The 18,386-nt window shown below is 49.7% G+C and overlaps 1 protein-coding gene across 2 annotated transcripts in view; it reads left to right on the top strand.

The window, feature by feature from the left end:
• The first annotated feature begins 2,389 nt into the window (after nucleotides 1-2,389).
• The window catches only part of Fndc1 (fibronectin type III domain containing 1), an 84,133-nt gene continuing 68,136 nt past the window's right edge, over nucleotides 2,390-18,386 (top strand). For both annotated transcript variants that reach the window (XM_076858075.2, XM_076858074.2), the window contains exon 1: nucleotides 2,390-2,625. In XM_076858075.2, coding sequence (XP_076714190.2) covers nucleotides 2,517-2,625 — 109 coding nt within the window. In that variant the 5' untranslated portion in view covers nucleotides 2,390-2,516. The remainder of the gene's footprint in view (nucleotides 2,626-18,386) is intronic.

Genomic DNA, 18,386 nt, shown 5'->3' with positions numbered 1-18,386 from the left:
CAGTCTACAGAGTTGATTTTTCTGATCTATTTATCAGCATGCTAAGATTGGAAGTAATTTTGCATTGTGCTTCACTCTGAAATGTGCACCTAAGAAAGTTGCTGTATTAAGCCACATTCTGGGGAGGGAGATAAGTACACATGTATCTCACACAGAAAGAAGGAAGCACACTCATTGATGAGCTTCTACAGATTAGGCAATGGAAAAGTTTTATAAAATCTAAGTCAAAGCGAGAAATCTTGAGATTACAGAAGTCTCTAATGGAGAGTTAACAACCAGGGTAAGAACAGTGTGCCTCTGTATATTTGCCAATTTTCCCTTTCTGCCCTCATCCAATTAATTAGAATATCATCCCAGTGTTGAAGATGTCCCCGGAATCTCAGGAATTCTTTTGCTCCCACTGCTTCCTTCTGATCTGGGCACCACCTGGTCTTAACAGGACTACAGGAGCCTGCTTCCTGGTCTCCACTCTGATCAAAGTTCTGGAGCCCAGACTATTTCTCCCTGTTTGGTGACTCTCCACGGGAGGCCTCATTCTCTTGGGCTGGTGTCACCTGGAAGCTGGAGCCAGGGCCACAGGTTTGGCTTGGCCACTGTATTAGTCTCCTGTGGCTGCTGGTACAAGGCACCACAAAACTGGGTGGCTTAAGCAAGAAAAATGTCTCCTCTCACATTTCTGGAGGCTGGAAGTCAGAGATGAGTTCTGCTGTACTGAAGTGAAGATGTTGCAGAGTGTGTCCCTCAGAGGCTCTAGAGAATGGTTCTTTGCCTCTTCCAGCTTTGGGGATCTGTCAGCATTCCTCAGCGGCCACACCTCCCTCTCCTCCCCCTTGTAAGTACACACACGATTGCCTTCCATGTCCACCAGATAATCCAGGACAATCTCTTCCACAAAGGCTTAATTTAATCACCATCTTTCCCTCTTGTTAGTCAACACATGCAGGTTCCAGGGAAGAGGACATGGGTACCTTTGGGGGCCCATCTTTCAGCCACTGGTGGCTGCTGCTTTTCAACATCTGTAAACGACTAGGGAGATACTTCTGCCAGCTCCAGTTAGAAAAGTCCTGCTTGGATCGTGCTTGGACCACTTACACCCCTTGGCCAGTGTGGGAAGAAGACAGTTGAGGAGGAGTGTCACTTGGTCCCAGTAGGGTAGGGGTTGCTATTCCCCAGAGAAGGGCAGGGTGGGGAGGCTGCTGGGTAGACAAAAGTCATAGCTCCATTAAATGGCAGCGGGGGAAATGTTACAACACTAGGGGGTAATGGAAGAAAATGTGTATTTAAACATTAAAACGTCTGCAAACTGCAGGAGTTCTGGGAACCCACAGAGCTTGCAAGATGAGTGAACAAAGAACAAGGAAGAGGAAAGGAGTTTGATGCCTGTCCCAGGTGCTCCAATTAGGCAATTAGGCAGGAGGTACCAGCCAGGTCTCATGAATGTTTTTGTTGTTTCCTTTCAGAAAAGGGATTCTGGGTTTCTCTTTTTCATCAGTCCACGATTCACTTAGCAAACTTTTTCTTCTCTGCAGAATGATAAAAATCTGGTCAAGTTTTGGGTTGTCACCATGGAGAGTTGATCCACATTGCGCTGAGAGTTTCAGCCAGGTCAGGTCGGCTAGCAAACTGGTCTGTGGACAGCAGCCCGCGGGAACACTTTCCTACCGCAGGAGTCGTTGTCGCCTCCAGGGGCGCTGCCAGCCCTTCCAGGCACAGAGCTGACCCAAACCAGGTTGGAGCTCAGGATAAAAAGAGACCCGAGAATAGTGTTAAAATTGCAGAAACGAGAGGAAGCAGGGCCGGTTAAGTCCTTGGCCTGGATCATAAGGCGTACTAACCGACTGCTTCCTTTTCAAGGAGCGTCACGCGCTCCCAGAAAATGACAGCCAGGAGCAACAGTGTAAGGACTTTAGAAAGCTCCTGTCTTGCGCGCCGGCTGAGTGGGAAGAGCGCGGAGAACCACAGCTGCAACGACTGTCACGTGCAGATAGAGGTGAAGGGTTCTGGCCCCGCTTCCCAACTTTGAAACTGGAGGTGTTTATTTAAGGGGGCAAAGTGCATTCGTAGACTTAGCAGCGACTGGATACGCTGGGCTACTTCCCAAACCAGCAAGTGAGAGTTTGACAAAGGGCAGAAACTTCTCTTGCCACTTTGCCCGACACAGTGACCACCGACTTTTCAGAACTGCCAAATAGCTTTCGGGACGCGCGGGGCCCCTCAGGCGCCCGCCCCGCCCGCCTGGGTCTGGCCCCCGCCGTCCCGCACGCCTGCAGGGGGCGCCCGAGCGTGGCTAAAAGGCGCGGCCAACGGCGGGCGGCCTCAGTGGCGAAGCCAGGCAGCCTGTGCGCGGCCAGGAGCGATCGCCGCGGGGCTGAGCGCGGCGGGCACAGCGGCAGAGCGCGCAGACCAGACGCACTGCGGAGGGGGACCCGACAGCGGTGCTTCCATATTCCGCTGACTTGGGCCATTGCCCCTCGGCCATCCGCCCGCGACCCCCGCCGGCCCACCCCACGCTCTCGATGGCCCTCGAGTGCGGGGCTCCCCCGCGCGCGCCGCGCCCGCTGTCCTGGGCGGCGCTGCTGCTCCTGGCCGCCCTGCTCCCCGTAGGCTCCTCGGAGGCGGCCCCAGGTACGCGCAGCGCCCGGGCCCGGCCCCCAGGCTCTTGGCACCCTGCTTGCAGCGTCTCTGCCCACCCCACTTGTCGCTCTGGGGACCCCTGCCCCGCTTTGTGCTGGCTGTGTGTTTTGTCACTAACCTGTGCGTCCTTATCGCTCGGGTCGGGGAGCGCTGAGTTCAGGCACTAAGCGCTCTGCGCGCGAGGGAGCAACGGAACACCATCCGCACCAGGGGACTGCTTCTAACCCTGTCGTCGAAAGCCTGGGGGTCGGGAGACTAGAGCCGTCTAAGTGCTCGGGGAAATTCAGGCAAAGGACAAACCAAGGAAAGGAAAAGTGACTCGGGGTTATGGAGTGGGGTGGGGTTCTGGGTGTCGTGTCTTTCTTTGCCCAGAATTTTCCTGGGGCGGTAGGTGGGCATTCTTTCCTCGAGTTCACCTGTCTTCAGGCAGGATGGCAGCTGGAGGGGGCCGCTCCAAAGAACAGAGGCAGGACTGTCCTCTGTGGGCAAGGGGAAGGAAGGCTAGCTGCCTCTGCGTTCCTTGGACCAGCCTCGCTCTTACCCAAGCCAAGCGGTGGGCAGCTGCAGTCCCGCGCGCCCCCGTCCACGGTGGGAACTTAGGAGCTGGGAGAAGACTTTGTCTTGAGAGGAGGGAGAGGGAAGTGGAAAAGTCGCTTCCAGGAAACCTCACCCTTCCCCAAGCCAGAGCCAGGACGCACGCTTTCTTTGGGAGCAATGCACCTCAGAAGATGCCAGCGCATTCTTGCACCCAGAGAGACAAGTCTGTGGTGGGTTTTCATTCCTAGCCTTTGGTGGTACTGGTTTCTGCCTCCTGTGCATGCATTTTCACACTTGAAATGTGTGGCTCTTATATGTCATCAGTTTGTAGAGACCCAAGAAGACAATTTTGTTGATATTGCTCACTGCCAGCTGGATCACAAAAATTCAAATGCTGTTCCAATGAGGGCTACTTGCTTTTGGATGCTATTTGGTGTCTGCATGGCTTTCTTACTACAAAGATAAAGGAAGAAAAGTTGGGGTACATAGCTTTGTGACTTTTTGGTAGAAAAAAGTGCACATCGCTTGGCTCAAGTTTACGATGCCACATGCCACTTTTTCATAAAAGGTTGCATCAGCTGTAGGGTCCTTTTTCTCGCTAGTGATCTCTAGGAACACATTCACTGCATATTTTGTGCAGTACTTGACAGAATAAGACTGTTTTAGTCTTCCAACTTCCCCACCTACAGCCCGCGGCTTTTGTTTTTCTAAGTTAAAACTTTCTGAGTGTTGAAAGAGTTTTTGTTTCAGAAAATGGAATCAGTGCTGAAGGAGCTATGTGGAGAGTGCAGCTTTATTCTGTTTATATTCTGCTGCCACCTCCCCGTGGATTACATTTGAGTGTGTCTGAAGTCAGGGTTGTTTGTGAGAGCTCCCGGATCCCGCCGAGTGGTGCGCGGTTCCTTCTTTTGCCTTCTGCTCTGTAAATCACGGGGCTGTGGAATGTTGGAGTTGGAAGGCTTGCTGGCACTTCGCTCCACTGTGTTGACGTGGGATGTTCAGCGAAGTGATGACCAGACTAGAAATGGACAAAAGAGGACAAGCACACTTCAAAATAAATATTGACCACATTTAAATCAAATCACAGAAGGACAGAAACAGAGCAAACTGCAGATAGCTCCCCATGCTGGGGAAGGAACTAGGGGGCATGCGATTTCTTTCATGGGCCCCTTGGGAAGGCTTGCTGACTGTCTTGCCATATGCAGCTGTAGTCACTGCTCTGGACTTGCGTTCCAGACCCTTAGCAAGGCTGTGGACACAGAATTCCCTTGCTCTGGTGAAATTAATGCATGCCCCCAGCAAGCTGCTATGTCAATCCCACTCCTCTGCCTTTGGGGCCAGATTCTCTGTAAGGAAATTACTCAGGGCCACAGCGATGGTGGCAAACCATTATAGCTCCAGGGGGACTTTCCCTACAACAGAAGTGATTTTAGGACACACTAAAGATCTTAAAATACCTTGCAATTTGGAGTCAATTAAAAAGCAAAATAAAATAGACAAGCAACACCCACCCCAACCCCTATCCATTCCTACAATAGGCTACTATGGAAACAATAAAATCTGATGGTGCTTGCCATCTGATATATTTTCTGAACACATGGATACGTGTACACATTTATAGTGAATATCTTGTGGTGATTAGGGGTGATTTTTTTTTTCTTCTTTATAACTTAAAGACCCTGTCAGGGAATCCTCAAGTGCACATTATTTAAAAAAATTAATAATAGGATGCCATCTGCCTCTTTCCCCTTGTTGACATTTGCACTGCAGGGACAAGAGGTTGGTGGTGAAACTGCTGGTGCTGACCATGAGTCAGGGTGGGGACACTGTAATACACTAATAGTTACTGAAGTTTTCAGGCCTTTGCAGTTCAAAAAAGTTATGACAGTTTCAATGAAGAATGTCTTTGGTGCACAGTAAAATTAATAATTTCACTAAGTCTCTATCCTTGAACACATGTCAATAGTGACACAAAGAATTGTGAATTTTAAATATTGTGTTATGAAACATATTAACATTTGGAAGATCTATATAACCAATTGTACCAATAAATCCAAATGGCCAATATATCAAGGTATAGTGGTACAAAATGTTACATAGATAGAAGAAAGTGCAAGATAACCCAATGAATTTTTTCTTTCTTTTCATTTTTTATTTTATTTTATTTTTTGGTGCTGGAGGTTGAACCCACGGGCTTGTGTTTGGTGGGAAATCAATAATTTGCCACTGAGCCACATACCTACATCCTCAGCCCTTGCTCAGTGGACTTTTCTCTTCCTAGACAGGTTCTCACCATGTTGTCCAAGTGGTTTCAGACTTTGGATCCTCCTGCCTCAGCCTCCCAAGTAGCTGGGATGACAGGTGTCCACCAGGGTGGCTGGGCCCCAAAGGAATTTTAAAGTAAAAATTCTTTACTTTGTTTCAGATTCTAGGGCACAATGAACCTTTAAGAACTTCTCCTTGGGCTGTGGTTATAGCTCAGTGTTAGAGAACTTGCTAAGCATGTGTGAGGCCCTGGGTCAATCCCCAGCACTGGAAAAACAAAACAAAGCAAAACGAAACAAAACCTCCTCCAAACAAAAATAAAACAAAAGGCCCAAGAAATTTCTCCTTGATGAGTTTTAATCTAGTATAAAAGATTTTCCAAAATCATCTCAAAAGGCTATTATAATACAATATTTTTCCAACTAAATGTCTGGGAGAGGCCAGATTTTCTTCAACCAGAAAGCATCCTGCAATAGATTATATACATGAGCAGATCAGAGACCCAGCCATCTCTGTTAAAGGGATTTACCAAAACATAAAAACAACACTTTTCTTCTCAGGATTTCTTTCCGTTTTTTGGAAAGTGTAGTTATTTTTCATGAAAATATATTTTCATGCCAATATGCGAGGATTTATTATTGTTATTTAAAAATGAATGAATAGATACATATTTTATTTTTTATTTTTGTGTTGTCCTGGGATTTGAACCCAGGGCCTCCTGTGTGTTAGGCAAGGACGCTATCACTGAGCCACATCCCCAGCCCAACATGTATTTTAAACTTTTTTAAAGTTTGATTTTTAGGATAGATAAGATAGATTGGTAGATAAAGATAGATAAAAACTCATATCCAAATTATGGGATTTTCATAAACTTAAAAGTGGAAAGGACTCTAGAGGCCAAAAAATTTGAGCCACTGTTATACAATTAACCTTTAAGAAACTTTTAAGCCACGGGTAGAGGGAAGTAGCTTAAAAATAAAGATGCATGGATTTGAATCTAAGCACTGTCATTGATCCGCTGGTGGCCTTGGTCCACCATAGACCCAGGATAGACCCAGGGAATGGAGATTCCTTTTGCCTTTAGAAGTCCTTAGAAGCTGTCCTGTGGCCAACCTGCCTGCAGCTCTCCAGGCTTCCCCTCCACACCTGCCCTCTTTGCAAGGAAGTAGTGAATGCATTCACTTTCCTTTTGTCCTGTGCATTGGAGCCAAGCAGACAGAAGGCCTGTTCTCATCCACCGAGCACAGAATTCATTACTGTGAAATTAGAGGTTGTAATAAGATTGCAGAGTGTCAATTCATGTCCCTGGAGATTCATCACCAGCCGATTCCAGAGCATCTTCATTATGTCCTACCAAGATCATTCGTCTCCATACTTCAGTCACAAAGCCCTTTTCCCTGAAAAGAGGAGGGGAAGGGGTGAGAGTGGTGGAGTGAATGGTCTCCTATTGCTGTGTAACAGATGACCCTAGGCTTAGTGGCTTAAAATAACACAGATTTTTTTTTTTTAATCTTACAGTTTCAGGGGTCAGAATTCCAAAAGGCATCTCCCTGGGATAAAATAAAGGACTCTAAAATCAGGTTGCTCTGGGGGACCATTGGGGAGCAGTCTGTTTCCCCGCCCTTTCTAGTATCTAGGTGTGTCCACATTCCTTGGCGCTGGGGACTAGGAGGAAGCCAACCTTGGGGACATTACTCTTCCACCTCAAAGGGAGAGGGGCATGGGAGCCTAGAAGCAAGTGGTCCAGGAGTGACCCCATTGTCCTTGGCTGATTAAGAAATAGAGGTCTTTTAATAGTTCCTATGGAACCTAGGAATGCCTTAGGTTATAATTAAACCTCTTATCAGAAATTTTTATTTCAGTTAAAAAATGCAGAGCTGAGTATTTAAGGCATAAAATTAAAAGAGAGAAAAGAATAGTTCATGTCTGTGTTTACTTGTGAATGCATGAATGTCGTGTTAGGATGCACACTGAGGAATACCGCTGTGCTTTTGGGGAGGAGGGGGGAGAATGGGGTAGCTGGGGTGCGGTGGTGGCTGTTGTTTCATCCACATCTTTTACCAGCGTTAGCAGACATACACGGGAGCATTTGGAACCAGGGAGGCTTTGGTTATGCATGTGATCAAGCTTCCTTTTTTTCTTCCTCCTAAAAGCTGTCCTTGCATTTGGGACCTGGCATGGTCCTGCCTGGGCCTGGCGGGCGGCGGCGCCTGCGCGCTGCGGCCCTTAGAGGGCGCTCCCGGTCTTCCGGAGGCGTTTCCACCTCCCGCGGGCGCCTCCAGTCTTCCTGCTGGAAAGCCTTACTTAGAGGTGTGTGTGGCTGTGGAGAGAGAAGATGACAAACGTCTGGTTATCACCTTTGCTCTTCCCTTACCACCTGCTCCTTTTGCAATTTTGACACTCATTGGAGCTTCCTTCAGATATTAACTTGGAAAGGACAAATCACTCTCAGCCAGCGTAACTGTCTATCAGCAGTTTTCAACTAACCACTAATAAGAAAGGAATTTGAAGTCTAATTCTAACTCCAGGGTCAGCAGCCGGCAACTGTTGGGGTACCGCTGGAGCCTCTGCGGGCACAGGCCAAAGCTGCAGCAGCTGGGAGATGGGGCAAGAATAAGGGGCGTGGGGAGGGGGAGGGGCTGGGGAACTCCCTCTCCGCCCTGACAAGCGCTTTCCCTGCTCTCTCCCTTCCACCCTCAAAGCTTATTTTTGCACCAAAAGAGTATAATGCAAACTCTTCTGCTTTTTCTAATTAGAGTATACAATGCAATGTACTATAGACAGCTACGCTTATAAATGTAGCAGAATACCCTGAGCACTGTTAATGTTGATTAGGAAGGAGAAAATACTCACATTTTCCTACTGAGGCCTCTCTCCTATTCCTGGTGGAAATGTTTCCATTACTGCATCGTCATATCTGATCAAGTATGATCTACAAAAACTCTATTTTCATTTTTATGAGGAGTTCCTAGGTGTGCATTTATATTTCCTTTTAATAATAACTGGTGATTGAAGTGCTTTGAGTATACCTTTCCAGGCATGTTATTTTATTTAATTTTCACAGCCACCTTGTGAACTTGGTGACATTCTCATTTTTCTCCCATGGGAACTGAGTTCAGAGTAGTGAACTGGTCTCCTGAAACTCATCATTTAGTTTGTGCTCCACCTGGGCTTTGGAACGTGATCTTCTGAACCCAAGTCCTGCAGTCTTCCTGCCGACCGTGTTTCTGCCTGTTTCCCTTGCTTCCTACTGTAGCCCAGGCACCAGCCCCTAAGTTGCTGATCTGCTGAAAGCACCCTTCTCTGTCTGCCCTCCTCACATCGCTGCCAGCTGTTGAGAGGTGATTCTGCCACACACAGAAGTGTTGAACCGTGTAGGGCTTACCTGAAGATGAAGTGGCAGTGGACCTGTCCATGCTACAAAACAGATTTGGGGTGTAGCTATGAACAAGGTCCTCCTTGTGGGGAGCCTGGTTTGCATGAAACTGTCCCTGTCAGCTCCTTAAGGCCAGCATCCTGTGCCTAAGCCATTGCATAATTTCTTTGCGGTTTAACACAGTGGCTGTCTGTGAATGCTCCACCCTTAGGAGGGAGACCACAGCTGGGAACCTGTCAGGACTGTATTTAAATGAAATGGTTCCTTGAAGTCACATTTTGTGCTAAGACATTCACATTTGTTTCCTGGGCAGGATTGGAGTCAAGGATCAATGAAATGTTAGTTGCTGACCTATAAGGTCTACAGGTCCCTCCCTCTCAGTGGTGGTGAGGCTAAGACGAATGATATTATGTTTTGAAGTTGTAAGAAGAATGTGTCCTTTAAATGCTAGGATTTGATTTTTAGGGGCAGTTTTCTGGTGTTGTACCCCTTTGTCCAGTTTTTTAGGACTGATTTGTGCCTTGTGACTTTGGCAGGTCATAAGTCTTCAGGCCTCAGTTTGACCATCTGTGAAATGAGAGGAGTGACCTAGATATTACTAAGGGCCCTCTAATTCTGAGGGAGTCTCCGTTGGGAGGACATGCGTTCTGTCAGTCGGCCAGTGTTGGTACACCTCAGACAAAGGGCTACAAAGTCAAAAGACACAGCACGCAGATGGGGCAGAGGGTGTGTGGAGCCCAGGACAGGGGATGCCATTAGAACAGATGAACTTGAGTCAACTGGAAGGTCAGGACACTGTGCTGAGCTGGGTCTTGGAGAGGGCACGGGCATTAGTTAGAGAAGGAAGGCAGGAAGGACGTCTCTGGACACATGAAGACGTGTGTGGGGTACTGTGAGCGTTCAGCGTGGCTCTTGCAGGGTGGTGTGGGGTCAGGTGACAGTCAGGGTAAGGGGGTGGACAGCAACCAGATCAGGAAGGTCCTGGAGTTTGACCTTAATCCAGTGTTGGTCACTGAAGGAGGGTCTGCAGTACTGCATGCCCCTGGTTCAGTGGGGTGGTGTGGGCAGCCTCGGGGAGGAGGGCTGGGCACTGCTGAAGGGGCCACTGTGCCGTGTCCGCTATGTCTCGGGCTTATTTTATATTTTCTTACTTATTTTGGGTTTGGGGTCTTCTTCCTTTCAATCTAGATCAGAGGTCAGCTCCTACTGTCTGGGCCTTCAGTCCAACCTCATTTGAAGAATCTTCTTTGTGCCGTGTTTTCTGAAATGGCTCACATATTCTAGAAGGACCCCACACTGGAAAGGGTCCTGGCATCACATTTGGGCAGTCTGGTGGGTGAATAGGTAAGGCAGGCTCCTGGGACATGGAGTACATTGGCCTCAGGGCCGGGGCTGTGGGCAGAATTCAGTGTGGATTCCAAGGGAAGACCCTGTGCGAGTCACTCAGGAGTTGGGCCAAAGAGGAAACCAACGGTTATAATCTCTTTAGTCTGAGCATGTGGGCCCCTGACCAAGTGTGGCTCGGGGTCCCTCGTGTGCCGAGCCTGAGGCTGGAGCTCCTCAGTGTTGCGATAAACACCTGAGAAGGTTGTGCAGTGACAGCTGCTGATCTGTGATGACACCATGTTTGTCTGGAGATGACGTCTCACAGACAGTCCCCCTGGCTGAAATTCACAGAGCTGGCCAGGGCAGCAGATGTGGATGGGGGCCAGCTGTCAGGTGTGGTGTCCCTGATGTTCGGGAAAGCCCCCCAGCCGGGCAGGGGCAGGCAGCCGCTCACTGTGAGCTGCACTCGGAGGAACCTGGTGGGGCTGCTTTTGACAAAAGCTGTGTGACATTTGCCCTCCCTGGGGCAGATGGGTTCTTGGGGCAATGATGGGCACAGCTGCCATGGCCGCAGACTCTCAAGGAAGCCACCTCCTGGGAATATTTTATAAAATCAAATCGCCTGCAGAGAAGGAGATTTGGGCATGCTTGGGCATGTGCCGGTGAGGACTCCGCACTCAGGGGACAGCAGCATGGGGTGACTTTCTCTGGGAAGGCAGGTGGCTGCGTTATTGTCAAGCAGCCTCGTTCTGCCGATGTGGGGCGCCCGTTCCCTGCAGGCTGAGGTCAGGGCTCTGGGCTTCGCTGTAGGTTTTGAAGTCTGTTTTTAAAAAAACTGTGTTTGAGAGTAGTTGTGGCATCCTGTGCAGCTGAGGAAGCATGCCAAGGTCCCTAGGACCCTGCACCCAGTTCCCCCAAAGGCACCGTCTGGCCTCGGTGTAGTACAATATCCCAAGCTGTCTCAGTCAGCTATTTTGCTGCTGTGATTAAAGGATCCAACCAGCACAATTGTGGAGGAGGAAGAGTTTATTTGAGGGCTCATGGTTTCAGAGGTCTCAGTCCATGGAAGGCCGGCTCCATTCTGCAGGGCTCAAGGTGAGACTTAGCATCATGGCAGGAGAGTGTGGCAGAGGGAAGCAGCTCCCATGGTGATCTGGAAGCGGAGAGAGACTCCAGTCTCCAGATGCAGATATATACCCAAAGCCACGCCCCAGTTCCCACCTCCTCCAGCCACACCCCACCACATCAGTTACCCTGAGTTAATCCCTATCCAGGGAGTAATTCACTGATTTTTTTGTGTTAGGACTCTAACAACCCAATGGTCTCTCCTCTGAACCTCCCTGCGCTGGCTCACGTGTGAACTTTTGGGGGACACCTCACAGCCAAACCATGATACAAGCCAAGCTGGTGTTGGTTCCATCCTCTGGCCTTCCCCAGTTCTCCACGCTCTCTTTTCTGCACAGGTGTGTGTGTGTGTGTGTGTGTGTGTGTGTGTGTGTGACTTGGTCCCACGTGGAGGTTGTGTGACCACCACCACAGCCAGGACCAGGAGAGTTCCAGCAGAGGGACTCTTCCTGATGCCCCTCCATAGCCACGTTCTCCTCCCTTCCTCCACCCCAGCCCTGGGCCACCACTGATCTGTTCTCTCACTTTGTGATTTTATTATTTCAAGAGAGTCATATGGGTTTATAACTCCTTGAAATTGGAAAGAGCCTATTTCAAAAAAATATAATTATTTTGCCTATTCTTGCAATTCCTATGGATAACTTGCAAATGTCTTTATGTGAACCCAGATAACCACCATATGTAATCTGCCATCACGGGGAAATGCCACTTCCATCTCACCAAGTCACCTGACCTGATTACTGTAGTAATCTCCCCCCGCGAATCCCCTCCTTCTTCCCTCTGTCTCTACACTCTGGTGTCAGAACAGCAACCACAGTGATTCTCATGAGGCAGAATCAGGGCCTTTGCACCTGCTGTGTTCTTTGCCTGAACAACTTGCCATCAGCACCCATGGGTGGGGCCCTCATCTGGTTCAGATTCTTTATGCAGCCATGTCTTCTCACGAGCCTGACTCTGACCCCTCCCTGCATGCAACAGTGCAATCCCATCTGTACCCCAACACTTCTTGTCCCTGCTGTTTTATCCACACCCTTCTCACCACCCGATAATATCCAGGTATTTTGCTACTCTGTTTGGTCATCGGTTGTCCTCCACTGCTGGAATGTGACCTCTGTGAGGGCTGTGCATTCGGCTGCCTACCTCCTCAATGCCTTCAGTGCTGCCCACACACAGCAGAGGCCTGGTGGGGGTGGGGGTCTTCTGAGTGATTGGATGCATCTTCTTTGGTGCTAATTACCCATGATTCACATTAAGTGTGCTTATGAGTGCTGGCCTTCTGCCAACAGGATCCATGGGGGGTGCTGGTGGATGTGGGACAGCCCCTGCATCCATGTGGGGTCAGCACTTGCATTGTTAAGAGAGTTGGCTTGTGTTCCAGTGAGCCTGCAGCTGGAGGGAGGAATCCTGTTTACCTGGTGTGTCTGCATGCCAGCCCTGCTGCAGCAGAGTGCACAGAGCAGCTGGCTTGAAATGACAGAATCATTCTTCTCCAGTGCTGGAGGCTGGAAGTCTGAGATCTGTGGTAGGTGGAGGCGTTCCTTCTGAGGCCGTTGGCAGGGTGTCTGTCCCTGCCAGTTCCTGCTTCCCGGTGGCTCCGTGGCTTGTAAATGCGTCTCTGCAGCCTCTGCCTGCGTGTCACGTGGTGGTTTCCCTGTGTCTTCTCTTCTTATAGGGACATTGGTCGGTTGAGTCAAGGCCAATCCTAACCCACTGTGACCTGGTTACCTGGACAATGGCCCTGTTTTTAGATGAGATCACATGCATAAGAGCCAGGGGTCAGGACTTCCATATATCTTTGGGGGACACAATCACCCACAAGAGTTGATGTGCCTGGCCACCTGGTTCCCATTCAACATGGGTCACAGTTGAGAAGATGAGCTCCCTGGGTCACACTGTGTGTGTGAACTCTCAAGGAGTTCCAAAGACCTGTGGACATTCATGGGGGCTTAATTCTTAGATGGCACCTGGCTGGTCCATCACCAATAAACTAAGTGATAAACGACTAACTCAGATCTTCTATGGGCAAGTCACTGCTGAGGGCCTCGATAAATTGCTGAGGCCGACCTCGAACTTGGTGGTCCTCTTTCCTAAGCCTCCTGAGTCTCTGGGATTACAGGTGTGTGCCACCTGCTGGTCCTCACCCAGCAACTTCCTTCTGCACCTTTCTGATAGTCTGGGAGGATCAACAGCACGCAGAAGCCACACAAGCACCTACGGAATTCTGAGCAAGCCGCGCAGGAGGCTCTTGGTCCCGGGACTGACCCCGTTTCCACAATTGCCTCACAGCTACATTTTCAGCTCTAGCACTCAGGGAGGGAGACATCTGGATGACAAGACTCAGGTCACGCATCTGTCTCGTAGAGAATGAGGGTTTGGATTTGAAGTCCATGAGATGGGTTCCTTGGGGTCTGCTGGCCCTCTGAAATCGCTGTGTGTTTTCATTACAGGACACCACTCAGCACATCCCGAGAGGCCTGGATCACAGAGAGGGCTTGACCAAACGTCCTCTTGGAATTCAAGCCAAGGAGAACAGTGGCCCAGGGCTCCCACGAGGCAGGGGGAAATCTCTAGTGAGCCCTCCTCAGATCCCCTGGTGCCATTCTTTGTTCCCTGACACCAGCTTCTGGAGGACCTCCTTCCCCAGTCCTCTGGACCCTGGGGACGTCTGCTGTTGGTGGCACTCAGCTGATATTAATGCCTGAGCTGCTTCCATGTGCTTCTCAGTAGTTTGAAGACCATGGCTTTGGTGATGGATATTTGGATTAATGAGCTCATATTCTAGGGTAGGGCCTTGCTTAGTAACTGTCACCAACTGACAGCACATTCACAGTCGTAACCTCCAAAGGCGGACACATGAGTTGGGAGCTCCCTGGGTCTCACTGCCTAGTCATAGAGAGTGTTGAGGACTCTGGATTCAGACTGATAGGCAGGCTGAAGGGTGGAGGTTGGATCAAGTTAATTAAGTTTCCTTTCCACCCTTGAGATTTAAAAAATTCTAGTTCCAAGTATTTTTACAAGATGAAGGCAACCGAGGAGATTCTCTGCTGTGAGGAGGGAGATTCCGCTGAGAGCGGAGGTGCTGGGAAGACTGAAGGTCATTTTCTATCACAGCTGCCCGGTGGGTGGCTCTTCTTCCTGGTACTCATATCTCATATTTTTTTTAGTGCTTTTGAAGTTCTCTTTTGTTCTCCCTTGCATCAACCCTATAAGATAAATTGGGTAGCTGTTAGCTCCATGTGTAAAAAAGGAACTAATCAAATTTGATAGGTGCCGAGAGAAACTTGAATGGCATATTTGCTTTGTTTGGGCATCCTGAAGTGGGCAGATGAGTGAACTAGAAGAGGAGGAAAATGGGCTCTTCTCAGCCTTCGCTGGACATCGATGGACAGTCCGTCTTCCTGGAGATCTCTCCTCTCCTGGCTTCCATCATGGCAGCTTGTCTTCTGAGTCTCCTCTTTGCCACTAATATTTAAGATTTAAAATGTCTCCTGGTCCGCCTGTCATCCCCAGACATCTGTGTTCTTGTGCCCCTGAGATGTGAAGCAGAGAGTTGAACATGCGTAGCTTGGAGAATCCAGGGCGGGGTAGAGAACTCCGGAGCCGTCAGCACGCGGGTAGAGTTTGCAGTCCTAGGACCGGATGTGCTAACTTAGGGAGCAGAGTCAGAGGGAGTGCAGGTGAGAAGAAGGGGGCCCAGAGATGGGGCACTGGAGATCTAGCAAAAGGGACCAAGAGGGAAGGGCCAATGACGTGGAGGAAAATGCAAGGATGTGGTGCCGAAGCCAGGAGAAGAGGTTCTTGCAGGAGGAGAATCACTCAGCTGTGGTTGGAAGGAGAGTAAGCTGAGGACCGAGAGATGAGGCTGAGATGAAACAGGGAATCTTCTAGACACTCGGGAGGTCTGGTTCAGTGCACTGAACCCAGGCTTTCCCATGAATTCAGCGGCTCCTGATGGCTTTCAATTTTGCATCTTTGGTTCTGATTTCTTCCAGGCCTGCATTGATTGCTTTGAGTTGTAACTGCATCTGAGAGGCAATGAAGGAGTCGGAGGAGCATGGTTTGGTTTTGGGTGGGTCTGGGTCTGACGGTGGTCGCTGACGAGCTGTAGGCATGTCACTTCACTCTCGAGGCTCAGCCTGAGGTCGCTGGTGTGCAGGGCACTGGGTGGAAAGGCGATAGAGGGGGAAACCGTCTGGATGGTGTCGAGTTCTCATCACTGCTGTATCCCCAGTGCCTGGCTTAGAATCTGAGGCATAGTAGGTGCTCAGTAAATATCTGTTGGTCAAATGAGCAAAATGGCCGAATGAGGCAGGTCACCAGCCAACGTTCCCTTCCTTTCTTCTCCTTACTTCCTCACGATTCTTTCTGTATCAAGATGAACTCACTGCATGGGTCTCAGCTCTTCAGGTGAGCCGAGCCTTCCTCCTTCCTTCCAGAAAGATGACTTGCTATGCCACCCTCGGCATGAAGAGATGATCTGAAAGGCTTTGAGAACCATCACTAGGAACCTGGCTGTCCCTGGGTCCCTTGGATAGTGACTTCCCTCACGCTGACCTCTGCTGGGCTTCTTACTACCTCCCCCTGAACTAGCCTTGCCTCTTCCGAGGGATTTTTCAGGAGTGTTGGGAGCTAGATGAGCGGTGATCCCAGGGACAGGCCTAGTGGCCGACATAGTTAGACAATGACTTTCACTTTTCGGGAAAAGGAATGAGCGTCAGGGAGTTTTCTCCGGCCGGCATGCCAAGCAGTTTGTAGTAGGCTGGGTTTAAGCTGGACCCACAAACAATGGTAATTCTTCAAGAAACTACTTCTTGGTTGTGAATTGAATTTGAAGAATGTGCAAAAGAGTCCCACAAGAATCTGGAAAGTCCCCGTTGCTCTCTGGGTCTCTGCTGGTGTGTCCGGGGCAGGCGTGAGCCCTGCGCTCTGGCTCTGGCCCTGACCAGTTGCTCTTTACAGCCCCTTGTATTCTTGTTGTTATAAGTAAGTACATTCACGGACTCCCTCCCGACCGTTCTGGAAAGCCAGTGGTGGAGATGGGGGAAAATCTTGACTTTTTTCCTGGAACAGTAGCTTTTGCTTACATTAGTTTCTCAATAAAATGTCCCAGAGATTTAAAACCTCAAATCCTAACGACCGAGTTTTGCCAGCTCTGCTGGTGAGGAGCGCTCCATTCTCTGACTGTGTCATTTGGGGACAGACTTATGTACTCAAGTCGATGGCAGACTGACAAACAAAGCAAGGTCGTTGTCAAAATTAAATTCTTGGAGCGAAACCCTTAGAAACAATAACTGGAGAGATTAACGTTAAAGCAGCTCTATTCGGAAATCCAGAGGCGAAGTCGTTGGATTTTATAGATCAGAAGTGACAGCACGGCTGTTGATTTGGGCTCCTGATCACACAATGTCCAATTAGTAGCCGCTTAGCACAGGGAAAGGGCCTACTGGCTTCCTTGTGAACTTGGGAGCAAAGAGTCCAGGACTGGCTTGGGGACTTCTCAAGGACCTCAGGGACCCAGGAGTGCCCCATGTGCCTACTCTGCCACCACTGTCCATGTCACTATTCTCAAGCATGTCACCTTGTGTTGCAAGACGGCTGCTGCATCTCCACGTATCACACTGATATCCCAGGAGGGGAAAGCGGGGAGGAAAATACAGAAGGCCACGAGCACATTGCAGGCGAGCCGACCCTCAGAATCCTTTGCTGGAAGTGATAACCTCGCCTGTGTCCTTAGCTACGCTCCTTTGCATTTGTCCTCACTGCAAGGGAAATTGACAAGTCACAATGTGGGGACATTTGCCTTCCAGCCTATAAGGTAGAGGAAGGCATGGGACAAAGAAAATTCTGGCCTTGGCCTTGGGAGAGCCACATCGAAGTGTCCACTATGGCAGCTTCTGAATCCCATGCTAGTGGATAAACTCACCAATTAGGAAACTTGACTTGACTGGGAGTCATAAAACCCCACTTAAACAGGCCAGAGAACATCTAGAGGGAGAAGCCAGATTTGTTTTAAGAGTATTTGTTGGACAAACTACAGTCAGTCCTTACTGATTTGAGAATTTCATTTTTGCTCTGCCCCTTGCTGTTTATTTCGAAATAGAATTCCTTGATGCTTCACTTTATGGTTAGGTTTTGTTTTTCTGCTTGGTTCTTTCCACATTAGAGAGGAGTGGGAGGGAGCGGAAGAAGGGGGTGATGTGGGTGAACTACATCAGTGGGCTCTCTTCCCCTCCGGGTCCCCCCGCCAGCACACACACACACACACACACACAAGTGAAGAACTCTGTGAGGTGCCATTAACCCTCGGGGTGACGCGAGGCCTTGGGATCAGGGGTTCTCACTGCCAGGAGCCCTGGCGAGGAGGCGGGGGCTCTCTCCGGGCTGCAGCAGTACCTGGCTGCCTCCTGCGTGACCAGCTTATGTGTAGCAGCCAAGAGGAGCCGGGAGACATGGGTGTTGATTGTGGTTTCTAAAGTTCAGGCGTAAGGGTCACCTTTTTGCTTGGCATGAGGCCACTTGAAACTCAAAGAGGGACCATACTTCCACAGAGACAACAGAAGTGGTGGTGACACTGACAGTCTGTGGGGACAGCAGTGTGCTCTGACATAAGATTGGCAAGGGGCTCCCAGTTTGAGATTTGGAGAGTCACCATTGGGCTTCTTTGAGCTGAGGGAAAAATGTGATTCACAATTGTATCCCGTGACGTTCAGCACCTGCCAGAGCACATTGGTATGCACTGGGATTCAACCTCCTTGTTTGAATAAAATGGTGCTTTGTTGTTATGGAAAAGCTGGAAAATGCCAGAGGGGCTGGGAATAACCTCAGGGAATTCAGGTTTAGCAGCGGCAGCTGGAGAGGTGAGCCCCGTGGTCCAACAGGCTCCTATGTGCACCACGGAGAGCGGATGGCAGCCAGGAGTAGGGGTGTTGTAGCCCAGGCCCTTCTGAGTCTCTCTAGCTGCTCAGCGGCCCATGCCACGCCACCCGGTCAAGGGAGATGCACTTTTATTTGGTGGGGCGGGAAGACTAGAATCCATCCGTCAGCGTTCTCTCGGGGAAATGGGGGTTTGAGGAATACAAACCAGGGGACGTCTGCACAGCTGGGGCTGTTTCCTGGGCTGTCC

Source organism: Callospermophilus lateralis, chromosome 6 (assembly GCF_048772815.1).
Source record: "Callospermophilus lateralis isolate mCalLat2 chromosome 6, mCalLat2.hap1, whole genome shotgun sequence".
Classification (NCBI taxonomy): Eukaryota; Metazoa; Chordata; class Mammalia; order Rodentia; family Sciuridae; genus Callospermophilus; species Callospermophilus lateralis.
Note: the sequence above shows the minus strand (reverse complement) of the source record. Positions and strands in the feature narration are given on the sequence as shown.